The 24,516-nt window shown below is 35.9% G+C and overlaps 2 protein-coding genes across 2 annotated transcripts; both read right to left on the bottom strand.

The window, feature by feature from the left end:
• Positions 1–390: 390 nt before the first annotated feature.
• On the bottom strand, positions 391–12,226 carry LOC306884857 (non-homologous end joining factor IFFO1-like). The gene is made up of 9 exons (XM_079441082.1): positions 10,987–12,226; positions 6,327–6,387; positions 6,097–6,192; positions 5,784–5,924; positions 4,844–5,031; positions 4,441–4,558; positions 3,684–3,776; positions 3,341–3,471; positions 391–3,073 (listed from the first exon to the last, which is right to left on the bottom strand). The coding sequence occupies exons 1-9, from the start codon at positions 11,958–11,960 to the stop codon at positions 2,917–2,919; spliced, it is 1,959 nt and encodes a 652-aa protein (XP_079297208.1). The 5' UTR covers positions 11,961–12,226; the 3' UTR covers positions 391–2,916.
• Positions 12,227–16,526: 4,300 nt separating this feature from the next.
• On the bottom strand, positions 16,527–21,160 carry LOC306884812 (inhibitor of growth protein 4-like). Its single transcript, XM_079441021.1, has 8 exons — positions 21,099–21,160; positions 20,429–20,500; positions 20,125–20,291; positions 19,738–19,852; positions 19,514–19,628; positions 18,648–18,792; positions 18,348–18,409; positions 16,527–18,190 (listed from the first exon to the last, which is right to left on the bottom strand). The coding sequence occupies exons 1-8, from the start codon at positions 21,133–21,135 to the stop codon at positions 18,151–18,153; spliced, it is 753 nt and encodes a 250-aa protein (XP_079297147.1). The 5' UTR covers positions 21,136–21,160; the 3' UTR covers positions 16,527–18,150.
• Between the last annotated feature and the right edge of the window lie 3,356 nt (positions 21,161–24,516).

The raw sequence follows: 24,516 nt of genomic DNA, 5'->3' as shown, positions 1-24,516 counted from the left end.
TTTTTGGGAAGTTAACTCATGACATGTCCATGAAGATTAAGATTTTGGGTTAAAATGATCAATGTCACTGTTACCACAAATCACAATATTAAGACACACAACTGCTTAATATTCACCATTAATAATAAGTATTTCTTGAGCAGCAAATCAGTTGTTTTAAATTATAAAAAAAAAATTAATAAAAAATGTGTCTAGTTCAGTTGCAGTACATATATTCAATGTGTTAAATTAAGAATAATGTGTAAAATAATTATACATGAAAAAATTAATGTAGTGACTTCAGTTCACGCCCTGAAATTTATGTAAACTACAAATTTCTAATACAATGGTTTATAATTAATACGTTTGAGTAAGAAAAAATACTTCATGCAAATAAGATCAGAGAATAAGCAATGTTTTCACTAAAATAATTTATTTTCAGCTTGTCCATCTAAATATCTGTACAGTTTTTCATTTTCTGGTTTGAAACCATCTTTTCAAGTTTAACTAATCTAGATATCAGATATCTAGAATCAGAACAATTATTTGTAATAAATAGTATTCTATTGCACAAAAACATTCCTAAACCAACAGCAGAGTTTAGAAGCCCTTTTGTCTCACAGAACCACCGATATTTTGATCAACAATTTTGTTCCTGTGTTTTGAGGAATAAAATCCCCCTAATTCACATTCTATTCATAACACACTGATCAACATTTGTTTTAAACATTCATTAAATTACAGTTCTCCTTTTAAGATCATATTACAAGCTAAGACTTAGGACCATGTTGAGCCCTGCATGAACTTAGATAAATGGCAAAATATCACTTTGTTTCGTACACTGCAGTTCACACAGACCTGCTTACATTCACGTTAACCATAGTTACACAGCTGCATGAGTTGGCATGGTAATTTACTGTAGGCTATGACTGAATAATTACAGAAGTTCTATTGTTTCCATCTACAAGACAATATCTACAACTATGACACGTTGCTGCTAATGAGAGCTAAGCAGACAGATATTAGGATTATTATGAAGGTTGTGAAGCAGATGTGTGCCAGTAAACGCCTCAGTAAGTGCCTTCAAGTATAAATACATTAAACTTCCAGAAATCTCCCAGGAACCTTGATATACAAATATGTTAGTTGAGCTTTTCCTTTACAGTTTGTTTTGCCAGTACTTATCAGTAAAGCACCGACAACTTGATAAATATAGAAACAAAACAAGATAAAGCAAACAAAAGACCGAAATATCCAGCATACTGGCTCATAATTAGATTTATGAATGTAAAGTTTCGTCAGTAAGTGATTTGTTGGGATTACAAAATGTTTTTAAAGTGAATCCAGTTGTTTAGTCCTTCAATTTAAACTAAAACTAACTGCTCTTTCGGGTTGACTCTGAAGTCTTGAATTGCTTTGGCTAAAATTGTGAAATAAATATTGAGATCCCTCTTTATTCAAATAAATAATTAAACAAATAGATAAATAGCTTAAGAGAAGTCCAGGTTAGAGAGTGGAATAAATCGCCCTCAGCAGCACTTAACATGTTCAGTCATCACTTATGCATAAGTGCATAATGACTCTCATATTGACTTTTTTGACCTAACTAACCGATTTGTTTTGGCTTTTTATTTACACTGACGTCACTTGCCATTTCTGTTTTTTTTGCGCCAGATACACTTTAAGAATGACCTTTGTAAACTGTTTATGTAACCTGGGCCTCAAAGAGTGAATCTAATGAAATTCACTTGAGCATCTGTATTTGACTAATGTTAATGCAACTAAAGACATTGACTGAGCCTAATAGATCAAAGGCAGGCTACAGTGCATGACACAACACTAAAGATTTAGACATCTTCAACCAAGAAACATAAATAACAAGGCCAATGATTAGTCATCCGGCCTTCACCCACAGCGCAAAAATCACAGAATACACAAGAAAATGAAAGCAGACACCCACACACTTCACTTCAGTGTGCACTTCACGCCAAAGTGTTGAGCACTAAATACTGGTCCCAAAATTATCCCCACTCAGAGCTGCAATAAGTTGACTGCAGACCTATTTAAATATCACTTGTCATATCGCTGGCATCACTGGGAGCTGATGCATAAACTGCTAAGTGCTTTTTCAAAAATGAATAACTTGCTCTTATTATTTGAGTACCCAAGGTTAAAAAACCCAATTGTTGTGGTTAATTGAAAAAAAGAAAAAAAAACAAAAACAAAAAAAAAACAACTTGTAAAACAGTGCTTTGTTTGCTATACTAATATACATATATAATTAGCAATTCCAATGTTAAATTCTTTTTAGTTAATTTAGTCAAATTCATATATAGTTTCATATATAATTTTAAGTAAAACTTGATGATACAATAGTTATTTAGAAACATTTCAAGTGTTTCCTTAATTTTTTTCTTTCTCCATTTAAAATGTTGTAAACAAAACATTTCTTTTTTTCAATCATCTAACAAATGCCAGTTACTTTTTGACATCATTTTCCAGGAAATTACATCATATTATAATGAACTGCCTTTTTAACCAAAACATATTCCTTAAAGTCCTAATTTAAATATCTTCCTTAAATGACAAATTACAGGTACTACATAACAGGAATGACCCTGGTGTTTATCTGCATAAAAATAAATCAAATTATGTAATCTAGAAAGAGTGATATCACATCCGGCCTCATATTTTTGGCCAGAATTAATATAATGCTACATGCTGGAAGTGCAAATAATAGATTTTTGGACTTTTAACGGTGTATTCCAATAGAGGGCACTAGTGAAACCACACACGGTTACTTGCCTTTCAGAAGGTAACTATAACGCATTTACTATGGATTCTTGCTGCAGCATCACAATCTCTATTATGAAATGATAACTGCCATGCGTTTATAATTGCAGCTATTTCTGTGGTGCTGGAGGGACATAAATGCTCCTAAGCCTTTTTCCATGTGTGGTCCGGGACAGCAGAGTTCGACTGCAAGTCATAATACGGTTCAGCGCTGTCAGAATTTGCCGCAGTTGCTTTTTTCCTCTCCTTCTCCGCATTCTCTCCCTCCTCCACAGAAACCGAAACGAGAAGAGGGGATTTTCTGTGAAAGAAGGGAGATGTAATGAATGACGACAGAGGGTGTGTTCCATTCAGAAATAAATGTGTATATGGCTTCACTCTCCACAGAATGGGTCAAAAATAACATTAAGAATGCACTTTTATTTTATTTTTCACTTTTTTTTAATCCAAGCCTGCCGCTAATACAATCACACCTTCAGTTGCAGCTAATTTAAAATCTTTACTACATGACTACACTTTCAAGATCAGTCTCCCTACGAAAGCCTTGAGCGTGTGTGTGTGTGTGTACCTGTCTCCACTCTGAGTGATTAATCGTCTGCAGGTCTCCATCTGAACATCCAGGCCTCTTTTCATGCTGCACATCTCCATATACTCATGCAAATGCCTGTTCATATCCGACTTAGCAGTTGCCAACTCCAACTACATACAAACACAACACAAACTTTAAGTAACAAAAAGTCACATTTTACAGCTGTCTCTCCTAGAAAAGGCACCCTTTCCATCCTTTAAAAGATCACGCAATATTGTCAAGACATCTCTCAATGTTGTTGGCCTTGCTTGATGAAAAGCTATTATGTGTTTGGTAAAGAAAAAACAATGTAGATGTTTGGGCACAAGCAAAAACTCTTTACCTCAATTTGGTCAATGGTGTCTTGATAGTCCTTTTCACGGGACTTGAAAAGGGACTCTGTGTCCTTTATCACTTCCTCAATGGACTCATCCTGCTGTGTGAAACGAGAAAAACGGTTAGGTTTGAGATGTCTTGTAGCTCTTTCTCTACAAAATGGAAATATTGTGCAGAGAGTGCGAGACATTCAGATGAAATATATCAATTCAGATAAAATGGCAACTCGTGTTTTTTTTCTCCTTCGTTTGCCTTTTATAGGAAAACTGATGAGACAACAAAAACCACCAAGCTGTGATAGGTGTAGCATGAGCGCTTTCATATTATGCTTGTGTGACGGGGGCATTTTTTTCTGTGTCAGCTCAAAAGATTTGGATAAGAAAACAAATAATTGTACAAAAAAAAAAAGCAAATAAAAAAAATAAAATAAAAAAACGAGATGGAATAATGTATAAATCACAGCCTTTTTTTTTTAAGTAGCAGCGACACCAGAAGATAAAGTATGCTTTTTAATACAATACTGTAGTTATGTTTCTTAAAGCAACTTGATGAGATTTGATGACTGGGTTTAAATAAATGTTATGTGGATGTAAACTTCAATTTTATATCAGTTGTTTAAATGACTCTATGTTTATCAATATAAATGCATGGTTTTTTTTTTTTTTTTCAGATTTAACTGGATCCATTTTATACATAAATTCATCATGCCAATTTAATTTCCAAAGTCCATTACTGGAGCTGAAATCAATAAAAGACAAACGTACTTCTCCTTGGTTCTCAACACTGAAGGCGCATCCTGGAAAATCTTCCCAGAGTAACAGAGTTTCCTCAGTCTCTTCCCACGCAAGACTGTCACAGTCATCCTCAAACTCACACTCACGTCTGTGGAATAAGAACAAACAGTCGTTCTCTTAAATGATTAGAAGCAGTCTGAATTCAAATCTAATTGTGTGTGTGATCTTCAAAATAACAACACAAACCAGAATGCATCAACACTATCATTTTAATAGACCATTTCTTTTCATTAGAAGTACTATTTATTTAGTCGCTGTGCATATCATCTTGCTAATTGAGAAGTAATTTATTATGTATGAGTAAAACTGATTAACAGCACTCATTATTCCACAGCATTCTCTGAAATTTCAGATGTTCAATGGTGCCACTTACAATTGGTTGAGCATCCTCTGCATCTCCTCGTTGATCTGATTGGCTGATGAGCAACAAACCTCCTCCTTATTCCCGCTCTCCTCACTTTCAGAGATGCTTAGTGGTTCATCGCTCTCATTCGCCCTGACTGTCTGTGGTGCTGGTTTTCGAGGACGGCGGGTCAAGGTTGACGGAGGTGTGGCTACTTGCTAGAAAACAGTAATATGAATAAAAATGAACAACACAGAATACAGTGTCACATGATACTTCAGAAATAATTGCAATATGCTGATTTATTTGAAGTCAAGCTCTTTTGTAACACTATGAATGTCTTTACTGTCACTGATTATACTGATTAACTAATTAAAAATAATACTCTTACTGGCCCTAACGGTAAGTATTAAATATGAAATAAATTACATATGTGACCCTGGATATTTGTAGCAATAGCCGACAATACATTGTATGGGTCAAAATGATCCATTTTTCTTTTACGCCAAAAATCATTAGGACATTAAGTAAAGATCATGTTCCATGAAGATAATTAGTAAATTTCCTACTGTAAATATATCAAAACTTAATTTTTGATTAGTAACATGCATTGCTAAGAACTTCATTTCAACTTTAAAGGTGATTTTCCCAATATTTAGATTTTTTTGCAAAGTCATATTCCAGATTTTCAAATAATTGTATCTCGGCCAAATATTGTCCGATCCTAACAAACCTTACATCAATTCAAAGCTTATTTATTATTGTAGAAATCATTTAAAAAAAGGACGCTTATGACTGATTTTGTGGTCCAGGGTCACATATAAAAATAAAAAATCTAGTATAAATGATGAAAAAAAAAAGAAAACCTTAAAAGTCTTTGAAAAAGGCAGGAAGTTATGAATGGTAAACAAACATACAGAAAATAAGGCAATGTAACTGTAAATGCAAACAGTGGTGATGAAAGACAAACCTGGAAGATCTGAATCATGTCTTCGCAATTTCTCTGTTGGGCTACATCACACAGACGAGCTGTGATGTCAATCCTGCGACAGATGTCCATGTCCACTTTCATGGCCTTCTCCTGAATCTTACTGTCCAAATCAGAGTGATTCTACAGGAGAGAGGATGTGAAAGTGAGTGGAAGGAAAGAACAAGGCAAATTGAAATAGAGGATCAATTACACTGCTAAGACATTTGTGGGACATCATTTGACTGGGATAAACAATATTGGCTAAATGCGGTATTTTTCAGGTCAGGTCACATGAATGTCGTCATTAACTCACATTGCTCATGAGACCTTTAAACAGAACCAGCTCTGCTTTAAGCTGCTTAACCCTCAGATCAAGTTCATCCTGACACACCTCGCTCTCCTGCAGGTCCTGAAACACAAACACACACACACACACACACACACACACCTGTCATCAGATGCAGTGCAGATGGTGGAAAAGGTCTTAAAAGTAATTTGAGTCTTATTTTAATTAATTTAAATATTAAGTTGATTGGATTTTACCTCTTCAAGCTCTGCAACTTTTTCCTGTAGATCCACCCGCATTGTGTATTCCTCTTCCCATCTAAAATAAATAATAAAACCAGAATTGGCAAACCATTAAACCTTTTTTTTTAACTTTAATCAGGGAAAATTCCATATCTACATTGATGCCCATTTCAATGCGTTTTTCTGTTGTATACCTTGGCTTCGATCATTCATGAGACTATTAAAAAAACAGACTGTAATAATTTGTACAATGGCTTAATTAAAATTATAATGTCATCAAATTAAAAAATAATACATATATTAATATATTTATTATTTAAATACTTTTAAAGGGGAAATGTGCAATTTCTGAGCCACTAGCATAACAAACAGAATTGACCTTAATGAGGGTAAATGCCATATTTATTTTGATGTCCTTTCAATGGGCTGTACTGTTGCATACTTTGGCTTTAATCATTCAAGAAAATATTAAAACACTGATTGTAATGCTTCCTACAATGGCTTACACACTTTTATTAAATTAAATGTACTACATTTTACAAATAAATGTAATTTTATTAAATGAAATATAATAAATGCATTTATATATTAATAAATAGATAAATAAATATATACATTGTACTGTTGTACACAGTCCTACAATGGCTTGCTTGGGTATACTTTGCATAAAAACCTGTAAATATATCATTAAATTAATTTAGGAATAAAAAATGTATTTTGTAAAACAAAAATTCACTCAAAACTGAGTCTGTACATCTTTACGAAAGTTTAAACATGAAACTCAACACTTCCACATGTCATAAAAATGCAATCACCAGCTAAGAGCGAGTGAATCTCAGCTAAAAATAGAGTCTGTAACATGATCTAACACTTTGGGCTGGTAGTACGCTACTCATGTAGTAAATCATCTCTTTTTTTTGCGCAGAAAGCATTATGTAAGATGTCACTAGACTGTACGCATAGGGGACAGGACGCACACTACAGCCTGAGACAGGATCGTTCACATACACGCGCCTTCCATTTTAGGCCATTACTGCAGTATCACTGCAGGTGTTAGAGCAGGTGATTTATGTAAGTGTAACACTCAGATAACATCCACATAACCTTCTTATTAACACACCAGTGAATATACAGACAGCTGAATCAGCGATTCCACAGACCAGGTGCCATTGCATTACATATACAACTAAAACAAAGACAAAATATAACACAGAAAACATACAACCTAGGGCTTTTTCAGAAATAAACCTAACTGTTGACATAAAAAGTGCTATTTTGGCTGGGATTCAGTGGCTTTGGCAGCTGGTAGTAGTCTGGGGAGTCTGGAAGGTAAGAGAGAGATTGAATTATTCTCTATTGGCATCCTGGCAGTAGCAGCACTGTGCAGTACTGCATTGCAGATGCTGAGGCGCAGAGGGGAGGCGGCTGACGTTGGAATGAAATAGATGGAGAGATGAAGAGAGAGAGATTCATTGGGAGGAGGGGTTATACAGGGTATTAACAGAACAACTTTGTGTTATTTTACTCATTAGTCATGTACTCTTCTAAAACCATGCAGAAAGTATAATTTAATGCTAATAATACTCAATAATATAATTGGTACCTATTAATTAATACGATATAGTTAGCTTAAAATATCTTTTAAAAAAACTTCTACATAATGAAAGAGAATTAGGTAGTATTCCAATTAAAGCTTACAATATTTAAAATGAGAAAAAAAAAAATTATTAAGCCTCAAAAATGAAATAACTGTCTAGCTTTAACTACTGAATGCAATTAAAACCACTACTATATTCAGCATTTTACTATATTCAGAATTGTTTGTTAATTAAGTAATAGGGGCCCAGGGCAAAAATGCCACTAAAAATAACTAAATTATGTATTATAACACTTTTCATTATATCAAAGTAGCTAACACAAGCATGACATTATATGTTTAGAAATAATATGCCCCAATTAAGGTGAAAAAAAAGCCCCCAAGATTTTGACACTGATATGCACTGTATATATTTTACTGTGATTATTTAATAAGTACAGTAATAAGTGAAGTCTTATTTAAGGCTACTTCATAATGCCTCAGAAATGGCAACTGATGAGGGACTGAAATGTTGAATGAGAACCAGCCCTAATAGACTTGCAAAAGAACAAATGCACTTCTTCAGTGCAAACATTCATCATAAAAATTCCACAAAATGTTTTATGTATTTGCATTGAGTGCATCTACTATACTAGATTTTTATGAGGGCCACAGGCTTGAATATGCAAGGCCCTGTTAGAGCAATTGCAAGAATATTCAGTTATACACTATTATTAACCTGTAATCTCACCTCACAGAGGGAAAAACCTGAGGATTTTGTTAATAAAGCTATAACTTAACTGCTAAAACAAAAGTGTTGATGTCAGGATTCACTGGTCTTTATTAACAGACTTTAATATAATGTATGGTTGATAATATTTTTGTTATAGTAATGACATGATGGTAATTAGGTTTTTCAGTTTTTAGAAAAAAAAAATGGATAAGCCCTGAACTTAAACAATCTTAGCTAATAGTGAGTAAAATGGATTGATTTGAAATTAAATTTCTCTAAACGTGTTTTAATGACACTATAAAATGATTTTGAAAATGTTAACAAGCCCTAAATAAATAAATAAGCTGTATTCTCGTAAAGAATCATCAACCATCCATGTAGGTAGAGAGACAGACAACGATCGATCGATCGATCGATCGATCGATCGATCGATCGATAGATAGATAGATAGATAGATAGATAGATAGATAGATAGATAGATAGATAGATAGATAGATAGATAGATAGATAGATAGATAGATAGATAGATAGATAGATAGATAGATAGATAGATAGATAGATAGATAGATAGATAGATAGATGCAAACCCGATTCCAAAAAAGTTAAAAAGACACTGTACAAATTACGAATAAAAAAGGAATGCACTAATTTACAAATCTCATAAACTTATATTTTATTCACAATAGAATATAGATAACATATCAAATGTTGAAAGTGAGACATTTTGAAATGTCATGCCAAATATTGGCTCATTTTGGATTTCATGAGAGCTACACATTCCAAAAAAGTTGGGACAAAAAGTTGGTAGCAATAAGAGGCCGGAAAAGTTAAATGTACATATAAGGAATAGCTGGAGGACCAATTTGCAACTTATTAGGTCAATTGGCAACATGATTGGGTATAAAAAGAGCCTCTCAGAGTGGCAGTGTCTCTCAGAAGTCAAGATGGCAAGAGAATCACCAATTCCCCCAATGCTGCGGCGAAAAATAGTGGAGCAATATCAGAAAGGAGTTTCTCAGAGTAAAATTGCAAAGAGTTTGAAGTTATCATCATCTACAGTGCATAATATCATCCAAAGATTCAGAGAATCTGGAACAATCTCTGTGCGTAAGGGTCAAGGCCGGAAAACCATACTGGATGCCCGTGATCTTCGGGCCCTTAGGCGGCACTGCATCACATACAGGAATGCTACTGTAATGGAAATCACAACATGGGCTCAGGAATACTTCCAGAAAACATTGTCGGTGAACACAATCCACCGTGCCATTCACCGTTGCCGGCTAAAACTCTATAGGTCAAAAAAGAAGCCATATCTAAACATGATCCAGAAGCGCAGGCGTTTTCTCTGGGCCAAGGCTTATTTAAAATGGACTGTGGCAAAGTGGAAAACTGTTCTGTGCTCAGACAAATCAAAATTTGAAGTTCTTTTTGGAAAATTGGGACGCCATGTCATCCGGACTAAAGAGGACAAGGACAACCCGAGTTGTTATCAGCACTCAGTTCAGAAGCCTGCATCTCTGATGGTATGGGGTTGCATGAGTGCATGTGGCATGGGCAGCTTACACATCTGGAAAGGCACCATCAATGCTGAAAGGTATATCCAAGTTCTAGAACAACATATGCTCCCATCCAGACGTTGTCTCTTTCAGGGAAGACCTTGCATTTTCCAACATGACAATGCCAGACCACATACTGCATCAATTACAACATCATGGCTGCGTAGAAGGAGGATCCGGGTACTGAAATGGCCAGCCTGCAGTCCAGATCTTTCACCCATAGAAAACATTTGGCGCATCATAAAGAGGAAGATGCGACAAAGGCAGTTGAGCAACTAGAAGCCTGTATTAGACAAGAATGGGACAACATTTCTATTCCTAAACTTGAGCAACTTGTCTCCTCAGTCCCCAGACGTTTGCAGACTGTTATAAAAAGAAGAGGGGATGCCACACAGTGGTAAAAATGGCCTTGTCCCAACTTTTTTGAGATGTGTTGATGCCATGAAATTTAAAATAAACGTATTTTTCCCTTAAAATGATAAATTTTCTCAGTTTAAACATTTGATATGTCATCTATGTTGTATTCTGAATAAAATATTGAAATTTGAAACTTCCACATCATTGCATTCTGTTTTTATTCACAATTTGTACAGTGTCCCAACTTTTTTGGAATCGGGTTTGTAGATAGATAGATCGATAGATAGCCTGGATGGATGAATGGATGGATGGATAGACGGATAGATCATATACTGACAAGAAAAAGCTACAACAGAAGTTGCGAAGAGCGCAAAGTGCTGCGTAAAGGTGTGTGTAAAAGTTGCACTTTGAAGCTCTTCATTTACAAGAACATCACATAGCTCTCACACTAACCTCAGTTTGTATTCGTCTCTCTCCCTCTTTACCTTGGCGAGCACATTGTACAGGGCCCGAATCTCTGGGGTGATGGTGTCGACCTGGACACCTACTCCGTCTGGAGGCACCCACGACGACACACCCGAACCCGAGACCCACGATGCGCGCCCGGCGCTGAACCTCTGATTATACGACCACACCGTGCCAGGGTGATATCTGGGTGGAGGGTTGCTACTACAGCCGATCCCAGTATTGACATACTTTGCGCTAATATTGTTGAATGTTTTTGGAGCAGGATCAATCGGGCTGATGGGGAAATTTGGGGTGAGGTTGGAATTAGAGTCCGTCAGATTGGATGGGTTCAGGTTTTCTAATATTGTTGTAATGTTATTGGACTCGAGTGGGAGGATGGTGTTATTGAGAGTCGGCGGCAGCAAGGCTCCGGGCAGATATGCGGTGTCATTCGCGTTCTGAATGGGTATCAAATCGGGCCTGACAGGAATCAATCCAACAAAGCCGGTTTGAACTCCAACATCTCGCGTTAAAGGCTTTTTATTTTCTACACACTCCGCGCTCTCACCCAAAGCCTGTTGCAGCTGCTTTTCCAATACTTTATTCCTGCGTTCCAGTTCGTGTACTTTGGCTAAAAAGCAGCGGAAGCGCAAATTCAGTGTTTTGAGGACGCTGATGTTGGACCCCAGGTCGTTACGCAGGGCCGCGGCGGCAGGAGGAGGTGGAGACACCCGTTGGAGATAGTTACCCAGGTGTAGATACGGTGCTCCCGGAGGGTGTAAAGCGCCTAGGTCCAGCCCATCTTGCCCTACGCCACTCGTGTGTTCGCTTAAGAAAAGGCCCGTTGGATCGGTCCAGTGGCCCGAAGACGCGGAGTCCGCGAAGCCCGTCACCTGGTTCTGCTGGAACGGATACACGTTCTCCCCCAATACAGGATTCATTCTGGAGTAGGAAAATCTGAAATGCTCAAAGTCCGGCATGAACACTGATTTAACCGTGTGCCTTCGAAGCTGGTCCTCTGAAGTTAATAAACTGAAGGAACACTTGTCCGATTAAGTAGGATCAAATAAATGAATCAGATCAAACTCAAGCCTTTGATTATAAATATGACAGTCTATAATGTTACACAAGGACGCGTTACGCGTATTTGCATGCCATTTGTTAAAACAGTTCCTTACCAGACGGTGTTTATTATCTTAGAGGAGATTAAACGCGTCTTCGTAGCGGAACGGCCAAGCTCCAGAGCAGAAATAAACATGACAGGAGGACTGCGGCTCCTTCATACCGTGATCGATTAGTAGAAGCGCCACACTCTTGCGCAGCGCGACAGTTTGTTTATTTTTGCACAATTCAGCTTGCTTAGTTTAATCGAAGCTCTGAAATAACACATTTAACGCCAGGGATTGTGTTAGATTAGATTTTATTTTCCAATATTGAAGCTCAGCATTTTGCATATGCGTTTGTATTTCTAGGATTATGGTAGTCAAGCTGTACCTTTACGCCACTGGATGTAATTTGGCTACAGCACCGTGACACAAATCGCGACTGAGCGTCAACAAGCTGAACTGTAACAATATTATTTTTTCGACGTTTTACTGGTTTTGTACATCAATAAGATCAAATACCATGACTATATATCTAAATAAGAACATTCAATGAATTGCAGGTTTTTACAGCTAGCCAAAGCAGTGTTCAATTTCCTTTTTAAAAATCATATTTTTGGCGGAACATTTCCATTTATGAGAATAACACTTGGCAGAATATATATATATTTTTTCATGCATACAGGCTTTTTCATCTGTTGACACTTTCGGCCCTGTGAACCTTTAAAAGAAATTGACTAGGCCTAACTATTTTTTAATATATATATATATATATATATATATATATATATATATATATATATATATATATAAATAGTTTCACCAAAATGCTATTTCCACAACGTATTGCATCTGGCAGTATTCTGTCGGTCAGATTAAAGGTGTATGGAATAAGAATTTGTCAGCTGTTTTATGTACAACAAAAACAATTAGATAATATTTTCTCAATTTTTATATAATTTGTGATTTGAAATGACACAATAAAAATACTTTGCTCACAAATACCATTAGGCTACCTTGATTTTTTCAAGGTCATATGTCTCATATTTTATCTTAATTATATGCTTTCATGACACGTTTGCCTTCTTAGTGACAATAAGAGAAAAAGTACTTTTATGATGGATTTCCATAGTTTAAAACTGAAACTCAAGGTTTGTGACAAGGGTAAGGCTATGAAATCTAATTTTAAGACAGAATAAATCCAAATGCTCAATTATTAGTATCTCTACAGTAAAGCTTTGTTCATACGTCACCTTTCAAAACACTGTTTACAAAGTGCTTTACAGTTGAATGGTAGAACAAGCAGGACACAGACAAATGCACACAGAGGACTTCATTGTGTGACACTGCAAGCTCACCCTCATTATGCTTCTTCAACACAACATCACAGTGCTTTTTTACCATTAGAAAAATATTATTCACAAATTAATAATTTGGCAAACTACATCAAAGGGCCTTTAAATATGAAAGCACATGTAATACATGTCTTTTTCTATTTATTGGGGGCACAGTTTACAGGTGGATCGGCCCACTGGGAATTCTCTCAGTGCTCCAGATGGTCAATCTGCTACTGCCTTATTGGAGCGACAGCTGGTTTCCTTACCTTCTTAACCTCATCACACTCATCTCAGTGTAGAAAGGGGTCAGTCGGTAAATAAAAGAGCATTACAACAAACAAGTTGCCATACTTTTTGCTGTTAGGACAAAACAAAAGAATGAAGTTATTGTTTTCTGTGTGCTCTATGATAGAATATAAGTAGATAGAGAGACTGTCCACAGTGACTCATCACAGCTAGCTCTACACATAATGAGATGCTGGGGAAAGTGAGCTGAGATTACAAGAGGGGAGATGAAGGGATGATTACAGGCTTTTGGAGGTCCACTGGCAGCTCCATGACAGACATCAGGCACTGAGATGTGAAATACCAAGAAAACTATAAGTGTCAGATTATATTTAAGCAAACAACCAGAAGTTAAAAATGTATAATCACTATAATGGAAAGTGAACAGAGCTTGCTGAATGTGATCACAAGACAGTGATGTCTGTTGCTTGACTAGAGTAAGTTTTCAAATTTTCTATTTTAAGATATTTAAAATGTAATTTATTCCTGTGATGACAAAGCTGAATTTCTGTCATTACCCCATGTCACATGATCCTTCAGAAACCATTCTGATATTCAACTCAATTATTATTATTATCAATGAAAATAATTTGTGTTCAATTATTAATAATGGTTCTTATTATTATCAGTGCTGAAAGCAAAATTTGCTGCATAATATTTTGTGGAAACCATGATATATGTTTTCATGATTCTTCGATTAACAGAAAGTTTAATGAACAGCATTTATTTGAAATAGAAATCTTTTTTCTAAATGTCTAAATGCTACTTTTGATCAATTGAATGCATCCTTGCTGAATAAAATTCATACTTGCATCAGACATTTGAATGGCAGAAAAAGTACTAAGCAGCACAACTGTTTTTAACATTGACAATAATAAATGTTTCTAGAGCACCAAATGTGACCCTGGACAACAAATTGCTGGGGTATATTTGTAGCAACAGCCAAAAATACATTGTATGGGTCAAAATGATCCATTTTTCTTATACGCCAAAAATCATTAGGATATTAAGTAAAGATCATGTTCCATGAAGAGATTTTGTAAATTTCCTACTGTAAATATCAAAACTTCATTTTTGATTAGTAATATGCATTGCTAAGAACTGCCTTTGGACAACTTTAAAGGTGATTTTCTCAATATTTAGATTTTTTGCACCCTCAGATTGCAGATTATCAAATAGTTGTATCTCAGCCAAATATTGGTTCAGGGTCACAAATCAGCATATTAGAATGATTTAAAAATCTGAAAATTCAGCTTTGCCATCACAGGGAATCAATTGCATTTTATAATTTATTAAAACAGAAAACATTCATTTTAATTTGTAATAATGTCACAATTTGACAGTTTACTGTATTTTGATCAAATAAATGCAGCCTTGGTGAGCAATTGAGATTTCTATCAAAACATTAAAACATCTTAATTATTCCAAATGATTCAGTTTGACCAGTAGTCTGTCTGCCTATATAAAGGAGTGAAGTGCACAGTCATAAACAGTCCTCTGAGGAAAGTTCTTGCATTAAATTGTGCTGCTTCCATTTACACAGCATTTATTATAAGTGCCCATACACTCACTGAGGTCTGAGATGACTTTGCCCAAAGCCTTGGCAGTCCCCATGGAGGCTAGAATGATGTTCTGCTTGGCATCTTGCTCATCAGCACAGCTCAATAAATGAGAAATGCACCGTCCAGCACACCTAGATCAACGCGTCTAATCCATGCAGCAAGCAAACGTTTTTAAAGACTATATAAGTGCATAACTTTACCTATGTACAGACAGAAATCACTTAATTTGTTTATTTCTAATTTAAGTAAGTGATGTGGTTGTCAGTACATCCAAATTTCAAAGTTTGTAGTTAATAATAATAATAACGCAATTCCCTTGAGTGTCACTAGACAGCAGTAAGAACTAATAATGATGCTGTTAGGTTGCCACACCCCCTATGTATTTGTTAATGAAGGTGTATTCTAGCTGGTCATGCTGCTTTCCCCCCCCCCCAAATGGAGGAATATATATAACAACATATAATTTTCAACAGTATATGCTATTAAAAAGATTTACAATAAAGTCCATGGAGGCACTTCAGCAGCATCAGGACCATAAAGAGTATAGGGCAGCATCACTGCACAAAGTGGATCTGTTATAAGTGATAGAGTGCTTCCAGCGGTTTGTATGAGAACTGCAATGCAGTATCACACTGTAGTGGGCTTAACATTACTGTGCAATGCCTTTATCGATATTTCAGAGCCTATGCCATTTTATACACAACAGTTAAATATATATATATTTTTTTGCAAATAAAGTGATGCTTTTATTCCACAAGGGTGTATTAAACTGATCAAAAATATTTATAATGTTGCAAAAGATTTCTATTTGAAGTTGTTTTTTGACTCATGAATCATTCTTTAAGAACTTAAAGAAACATATCAAGTTTTCCACAAAACCGCAGCACAATTTGTTTCTTGAGCATCAAAGAGTAATGATTTTGATGTATTTTTGGTCAAACATGCAGACTTGGTAAGCAGATGAGACTTCATAACATAAAAATAAATCATACTGACCCAAACTTTTGAAGTGTACAATGAAAAAAAAAAGTTTTTCATATATTATAAAAGTATTTTATATATTAGATACAAATATATAAATAGTTAATTATAAAGTTTTTCTCCCCACTTTTTCAGCTTATGTTATTAATGAACACATCTGTATTATTATTTTTCATTCTCAGACGACTTGAAATATTTTACACTATGTTCATAACACTTTTCAGACAACAGCATTCAAAAACGCCAGAATGAATGAAATAATGACCAACAGACACAAGGACGCTTTCAGAATCAGGCATTGTTCATTCAGCATGGAAGACACCAGACCCAATATCTGACATTAGTACAGTATCTAGAATATCTGGAACAATCAAATCACAAAGCAACATGACAAAGGCAAAAAACACATGACACAAACCCTTCATCGTACACCAGACAATAGAATCATTTAGAACTGGCAACAAGCACTGTGTAGCACCAGGTTTTGCATTGTCTGACATACCTGTAATTCTTTTATTAAAACGACCGAACCTTAAATACAAGCTGATATCAACACATTTGATTTCCGACATCTGGCAAAAAGTATCATACAGCGTTAACGACGTCAACACACTGACTGAGAACCATTGTAAGCAATGCTGTGCAATTCACACATTTAACCAAACCATACACATCATTATCTTTAATATATTCATAAGCACCAAAATTCAGTCGCAAAGAACCCTGTTGCTGAACTCCCAGCAATCCTAGAGTTAATTCATAGGTTACAAAAGAAAACACCAAATGCATTTAATGACCAGGCGTCAGAGCGATTCAACTGAATAACGTTACATGCTGAGTTAATGCTTTTCAACAGTCTGGAATACGACCGTTTTAATACGATCCAAGTAGTATGTGACTATAAGCACCAAAAAAATGTCTGCATTGAAATTTACAGTTGTGGAATGAATCTGAAGTGAAAAGGTGGTCTTCAAGTGCAGGATTTGTAAATGTAAGAGAGATAGAGAGAGAGAGCGGAAAAGTCTGAGTAGGTGTAAAAATCAAGTGAAATAATCCCATTGAGCAGCTATTTTCTTGTAATTGCTGGTTTGTCAAATAAACATCTCAGATTTGGTGAGGTAAGTTGATAACTGTTGCCCTTTTATGAAAATTGCAATGAGAAAATAAGTTAGATAAAAAATCAGTTTCAGCCTGATCTAGGACCTGTTCCACTTTTTGACTTCTAAAAGGCAAAAACTGAGACTAGTAGGAAATGATCCCATCTGAGAAGGATATACTGACAGAAATGATCCAGTCTGAGACCACCTGGAATCACAAGTGTGACAAAGAACTGAGAGATCTCCTGATATGTCCCCTGCCTGCTGAGTTCATGTGTTTAAAATGAGTTGTAAAAAAGACAATCCAAATAAATGTAACCGGTTCTACTTCGCCTCGCTCCGAGCGGGATTCGAACCGCGGTCTCCGGCGCGGGAGGCGGGCGCTCTAACGAGGAGGCTAAAGGCCACGGCCTCTAGCGTCAGTCGCCAGAGCGCCTCTTTTTGAGATCAGGGGAGTGAGGTTTACACGCACCAGCACTTACTTGCCTACGTCTGTTACATAAACAAATCGAAAATATAAGAATATAAAAAAATGCAGGACCAAAACAAATCCAAAACACTCCATAACAAAAGTAATCTTCATTACTGAGCACATAAATTAAAAACTACACCTCCTTCATCTTCTCCCGTCATCCCTTCTTACTGTCTGGCTGAGAGAGGGATGTGAAGATGGAAAAGAGGATGACAAGCACCAGATTAAGCAGAGAGTGGATCTATATTAGTGTCTATGGAGGGCCTTAAAAACACTTTCAACCCTTGTGTCTGCCTCTACCTCCCTCTCTGTGAATTCTCTCGTTTTGCATGTTCATTTTTTCTTCCGCTCCTGTGAACATCTTGGGCAGTACCTGATGTAGAAGGAAAACAAAGCAAATGTTGAAATATACATGCATATTTGCTGTTGCTATATTTAGTGAGCTACTTCAGAATAAAATTTCTGTTTACTGATGCCCAGCAACATTGACTAACATCAGTTTCAAGGGCAAAAATCACATGACTACTAACCATTTCCCTCTGGGTTTGGTGGTCAAACCCACACAGGCAAAGTGGAACCACTCGATAGAACACTAAAGAAAGAGAAACACGCACACGTTTACCACAAGCACAGATCTCAATATAAATTTACAGGAATCTGCTGTAATATAATGCTGCAGTCTGGGTTTACAGCCCATGACTACATATTTAATCTCTATTTTAGCTTGTAACAGGGAAATAAACAATGAAATTATAAAATAAATACATATGTAAGCATTAATGTATGAGAGGCTGTGAGCTTGTTGACTTTGGATAAGAAAGCAGACTCACATCTGTATTGTCACAGCCAATCATCTCCCCGTAAGAAACCTGGTGGCAGAGACAATAGGTGGGCTCGTTGGGGTCCACTGGCATGTCCAGCACATCTGAAGGGTGCACGTTCCCAAAGTTCACAGCCGGGGTTGAAAACTCAGAGCTGGAAGACAGTTTTATTAAAATTGTATTTGATTTTTGGAATGTATGTATTTTATTTTGGTGCATTTTGCCTCTATTATTGACAGAAACGGTTAGAAAGGTTACCATTTGGTTTTTCTAAATATTAAAAATGTATATCGAATCAACTTCATAAATATTTATATACATGGTGGGAATCTCCAGTAAGATTTTTGAAAAACCTTTTTGAAATAAATCTTTTATGCTCACCAAGGCTGCATTTATTTGATCAAAAACAAAACAAAAACAGTAATATTGTGAAATATTATATTATTATATTCTATTATAATATATTTTATAAGTAATTCATTCCTGTGATTTTCAGCATCATTACTCGAATATGATTTGCTGCTCAAGAAACATTTCTTATTATCAATGTTGAAAGCAGATCTGCTTAATATTTTTTGCATTTAATAATTTTTTTTTTTTGCAGGATTCTCTGATAAATAGAACGTTCGTAAGAACAAACTTTGGGAAATAGAAATCTTTTGTAACATTTTCAATGGCACTTTTGATTAACAATGCATTCTTGCTGAATAAAAAAATTAATAAAATAAAATCAAAACTTTTGAACGGTAGGTTATATGTACGAAGAGTACAAAGCTGAAAAGTTGAATTACAAAGAAAAAACTGATTAATTTGCATTTCTGGTGCCACAAGCTTTAAAAAATGACACACTTTACAAATAAAAAAATTATTCTCACCCTTGTGTAAGTTTGACCTTCTTCTGACCACTCTTTGAGCTGCAGTCATCATCAGAGTTCTTCACTTTTGACCTAGTGCGAGTCACCTCCTTCTTCTTGGGTCCTCGATGGTCACCTTCAAATAACCATAAACGACCATCAGAGACATTGTTGAGATATAGAGATCCACATAAGAGATGTGCATGTGCCAAAACAGCACTAAGAAGTTATCATAAGAAACTCACTCTTGTTGCTCTTGCTGGAGGTAGAGTCATAATCGGTGCTTTCTATCTGTTTCTCTTTGAGGTCAGCCTCAAAGCGAGCCAGGTCTGTATCCAATCTTCGGATATGCTTGTCCACCTAATGCATAGAACAAATGATGTATGGAGTCATAAAGCAACAAAATATACACTACTGGCCAATGCTTTGATCCTTCTGAAATCATTCTAATATGCTGATTTGTTAATCAATAAACATTTCTTATTATCAATGTTTATAATAGTTGTAAAATTCTTACAGACTCCACACTTTTAAATAGTAGTGCATATTTATATTAAAATGTAATATATAAACAGAATTTGCAATAGTTATAAAAGGTCATTTGTAAAGAGTAAATGCAAATTCACACGAACCATCTCATAGGTTTGCATCGCAAGCTGGACCTTGTCATCTCCAAACTCTTTACACTTCCCATACGACTGCTGGATCTGTCTTAACAGTGAGAGCTTCTGTTCGGAGGACAACGTCCGAGCGTTGGCTGTGTATTCACGAGCCAGAGAATCAATCTGCCCTTTCAGATCTAGAGGAAGAAGAAATGTAAACAAACAATCACTTACTATCTCAAGCAACCAGACATTAAATATGAACATGTGAAAATGTCATTAAAAGTATTATTCTATATTACTGTATTGAGGCAGGGCTATAGTTTAGACCCACCCTCTGTCCTCTGGTCCAGATCGCGCATCAGCTGGAAGTTCCTCTGCAGTTCAAAGGGCAGATTCTCTATGCCTAAAGAGACAGAGTGACACATAAATTAATCTACACCAGGGATCCTCAAATCTGGTCCACTCCTGCAGAGTTTAGCTCTAACCCTAATCAAACACACCTGAGCATGCTAATCAGAGTCTTCAAGATCATTAGAAAATTACAGGTAGGTGAGTTTGATCAGGGTTGGAGCTAAACTCTGCAGCAGATTGGACCTCCAGGGAAAGATTTGAGGAACCCTGATCTACACTATCATCAAACAGACCCATAAGGCTGTGCGCAAGCCAGCTCGATTGTCCTGAGACACAGCATTTGTTATTGCGCTTTAATATTGCCCGGTTTCTATTTTTAATATTTCATTATTTTAGTAGCAGTGATTTAATATTGCATTCTGTCACGTTTATCGGTGCCACACCCACCAAGCAAAACCATCGTTACCATCATAACACTGTTCATATTTACAGTTAGCCCGTTAGCTTCAGAGCCCAATGGTGTGACATACTGACGTTTTTATTAGCGCTGTTTTATGTCGTTACGCGATCGTGCAGACATGCTGGACAATATGAACGCGGAAGACGTTTATTTATGCGGATGGATATCGAAGCAAAGACAATAGCCTTACTGTCCAAATAGTGCTCTAGATACATCCCAGCCGCCATTTTGACAAACACAAACAAAGGTTCTTCCGGTTTCGCCGGAAGTCCTGGGCGGGGGGGGCTATGTGGGGGAGGGGTCATGAGTGAGGGCTGTCTGTTGACCTCTTTCATGTCCTTGATCTACTTTGAAAGTGTGTTGAAACAGAATGATAAAGCTCCTCTGTGGATGTTCAGAGATGGGAAATAGCACAATGAATGAGTGTAGTTGTAATAAATTGGTCAAATTGTAGGATTTTATTATTATTATGATTTTTAATTTTAGTGCATTTGATGAATGGCTATGCGTAAAAATTGAGTCAGATGAAGCAGTTTTGAGGTTAAGTGATGTGATTAATCTCTGGAAAATAGTGATCGGTGACATTATATTATGTTGAAAGGAGTACAAAAATATTGTTTTTATTTTGAAGTGAAAAGATAAAATTAGTCCACTGGGGTAAGATGCTCCCCAGAATTGGCACAGAAATAATAAATGTTTAATTTAATGTTTATTGTAATTCATGGGGTTATTATTCAGTAATTTCATGAGTTAGATGTACATTTCAGACATCTTTGCCATTCATTTATTCTAAAATCTATAACTGAGTGAAATCTTTCAGTTTGAATTCATGTTGCTATTTTGACATATCTTCAGAAGTAACATACAATTAAATTTATATTATACATCTGTCTAAGTCATGGAATAAATATACATTTCAGATTAACCTCTTTTACAGGGATTCTGCTTTGTTTATCATTGGTTATTCAATTATTCTTTCTTTCTTTTCTCTGAGTTGATGACTGAACAGCACTTGCAAAATATCGTGACTGCATAGCTTCACATACTAAACTAGCTACTTTTTAAAATAATAAAAAACAAAAACATTAGGCATTATACAGTTTATACGGCACACTAAGCAGCCCTTTAGAACTAGTGTACATCAAAAGGGTCACAAACTTTATAATGAACAATTTTTTTTAATGTCACATAGGACCTTAAATGTGTCCTTATTTCCCCCATATTTTTCAAAATCACTGGATTGTTTTAGTGATGTTCAGGACCTTCCCAGCATCACCTAAATCAAGCATAGCGTTAGTTCTGGCAGGTCACGTTAGTCAAGTTCGCATCAGCTGACTCTCATACCTTTAGGGATAGACGTGGATCCTATCACAGCACCCATAAGATCCTTCAATATTATCACCAGCTTTCGTGTTGCTCAAAAACTCATTACCCTCCTCCATCCCCAACTCCTCCTCTCGTCAGTCAGGATTCGGCCTTCTGATTCTCCTTTGAATCAGACTAATTTCTAAAATGTTGCATTAAATTATTGAACTTTTATGATATCTGCAATACATTTATATTGGTTCTGTTCTGTTTACCCTGGGGGGTTATTGCTGCTCTACCCGCTCTTATCCATGCTAGGTTGCATGGATGCGCAGGGAGTTCTTGCCCAGAACAGAACCATAACGCCAATCCAAACTGTATGCTAATTGTCAGTCATCTTTTACGATAGTGGTCCTTTGACAGAAATAAACAAAATAGATTTAAATGTCTGCTCTCTCTCTAAAGCCTCCAATGGTTTTAGCACAGCTTTTCCCAACATGCATTCAGTACTTTTCACCAGAAGAGGGCAACAGTCAATAGTCTTTGAACTGTTTAGCAAGAGATCCTGGAGATTGAACTCCAGTGAGTGTTGGTCAGTAGCTAGTCTCTCTCCCAGTACAGTCAGTCATTATCCTAATAAACACGTAACAGAAGTGGAGCTGACAGCCAGACAATAATACAGCAGTTATGATTTGTGTTGTGCAGTTTGGAGAGGATACTCAATCTCATTTAATCGAGAGCTGGCACAATATGTCACCCCACAGGACTGCCAAAAGAACATAATTACTGCTGCTTTCCCAATCGAGATACATGTCTAAACAGGCTTCCTCCTTATTTTAAAATCACTCACATATATATTCGAAACTATGTAGTCTGCGAATCAGTTGTGCTGCTGAATCATATTTTCTAAAATAGCTGTAGATGAACATAATTAAGATCTAGTGAGATGATCGCTTGCAAAGTACAATTTAAGATGTTATTTGCATGCTGATTTCTTTTAGCTTTTTTGTGAAGTACTTTCCGTTTTTAAAAGCACTTTTTTTTCAACATAAGCAGGCACAGAATAAATGTCGGTTTAGATAATGCAACTCTCAAAGTCTCCTCTAGCTGTGACTGGTATAATTTTGCCTCACTAACACCCACGTATCGTATGAAGTATTAAGGGATCACTCTCTCTGTTTAGGGAGTGTTGTCAGTGGTCTCCCTCAAGGAGAAATTACTGTGGCAATGCTAATAAGCATTTATGCTCCCTTGAGCAAATTAAAAAGGGAGAAGACAAGCACTCTTTTATAGACAGTAGTAATCGCAAAGCCCACGGCGCTCATTAAGGGTAGTATTGCCATCATTTTATTTGAGTGACTTGATTTCCACCATTATTAGCCCTACTGCTTAAATCCATATCAGGGGACATAAAATATTGTTTATGAGAAACACTTTGAAACTGTGAATGTTTGTTTTCTCGAGTTGGCAAAAGAAAATCCCAAATCAATCACCAAGTTTAATCATGAAATAAGCTTGTAGCCTATTTATGTGTATAAAATACAATTCAAAACACCTCATGAGAAAAATTACATTATGATTTTTTGAAGTTACAAATAAGATTATTGGAGTGTGTTTTACAAGAAAATAGGCTATTATTTCAGTTTTTCTAATTAAAGAATTAATTTAATTCTACGTGTTACTTGCAAATTCTTTATAATTATTTTTAAAAATTTAGTAATTTTAAAATTAAATGATGTATTTTTTACTTTTATGCTCACAGATTGAGCCATTTTTTCAGCCACATATATTCTATTCTATTGAAATCTATATGTTGGCTGAGAAGAAAAAAGAAATATAATTCAATTCAATTCTATTCTATTCTATTAAAGGCCTATTATTACCATATATTGCTCTGGTCCCATTCTCTGCCATTTTCCTATCCTCATTTCTTCTCATTTCTATTGCCAGTCATCTGGCAATAAATGCCTATAAATAATATTACAAAATAAAGGCAGAAAATTATTTTACCTAATTATCTTTTGGATAGACTGGAAGCAAATTACATTGAACTTTCAGTCATTCAGCCAAACAGGTGTTTCAGGGCACATGCTGAAATGATGGCTGTACATGCATGGTGGCAGTGTTGGGGGTAACGCATTACAAGTAACGCAAGTTATGTAATAATATTCCTTTTTCAAGTAGCCTAACTAGTAAAGCAACGTATTTTTCATTTACAAGAAAATATCGGAGTTACTTTTTCAAAAAAGTAACGGCAGATCCTTTTTTTTCCCCATTTATTTACTGACAGTGCGCTGTGTGAA

The sequence above is a fragment of the Barbus barbus genome (genome assembly GCF_936440315.1).
Source record: "Barbus barbus genome assembly, chromosome: 19".
Lineage (NCBI taxonomy): Eukaryota > Metazoa > Chordata > Actinopteri > Cypriniformes > Cyprinidae > Barbus > Barbus barbus.
This window is presented reverse-complemented; position numbering and strand designations above follow the sequence as displayed.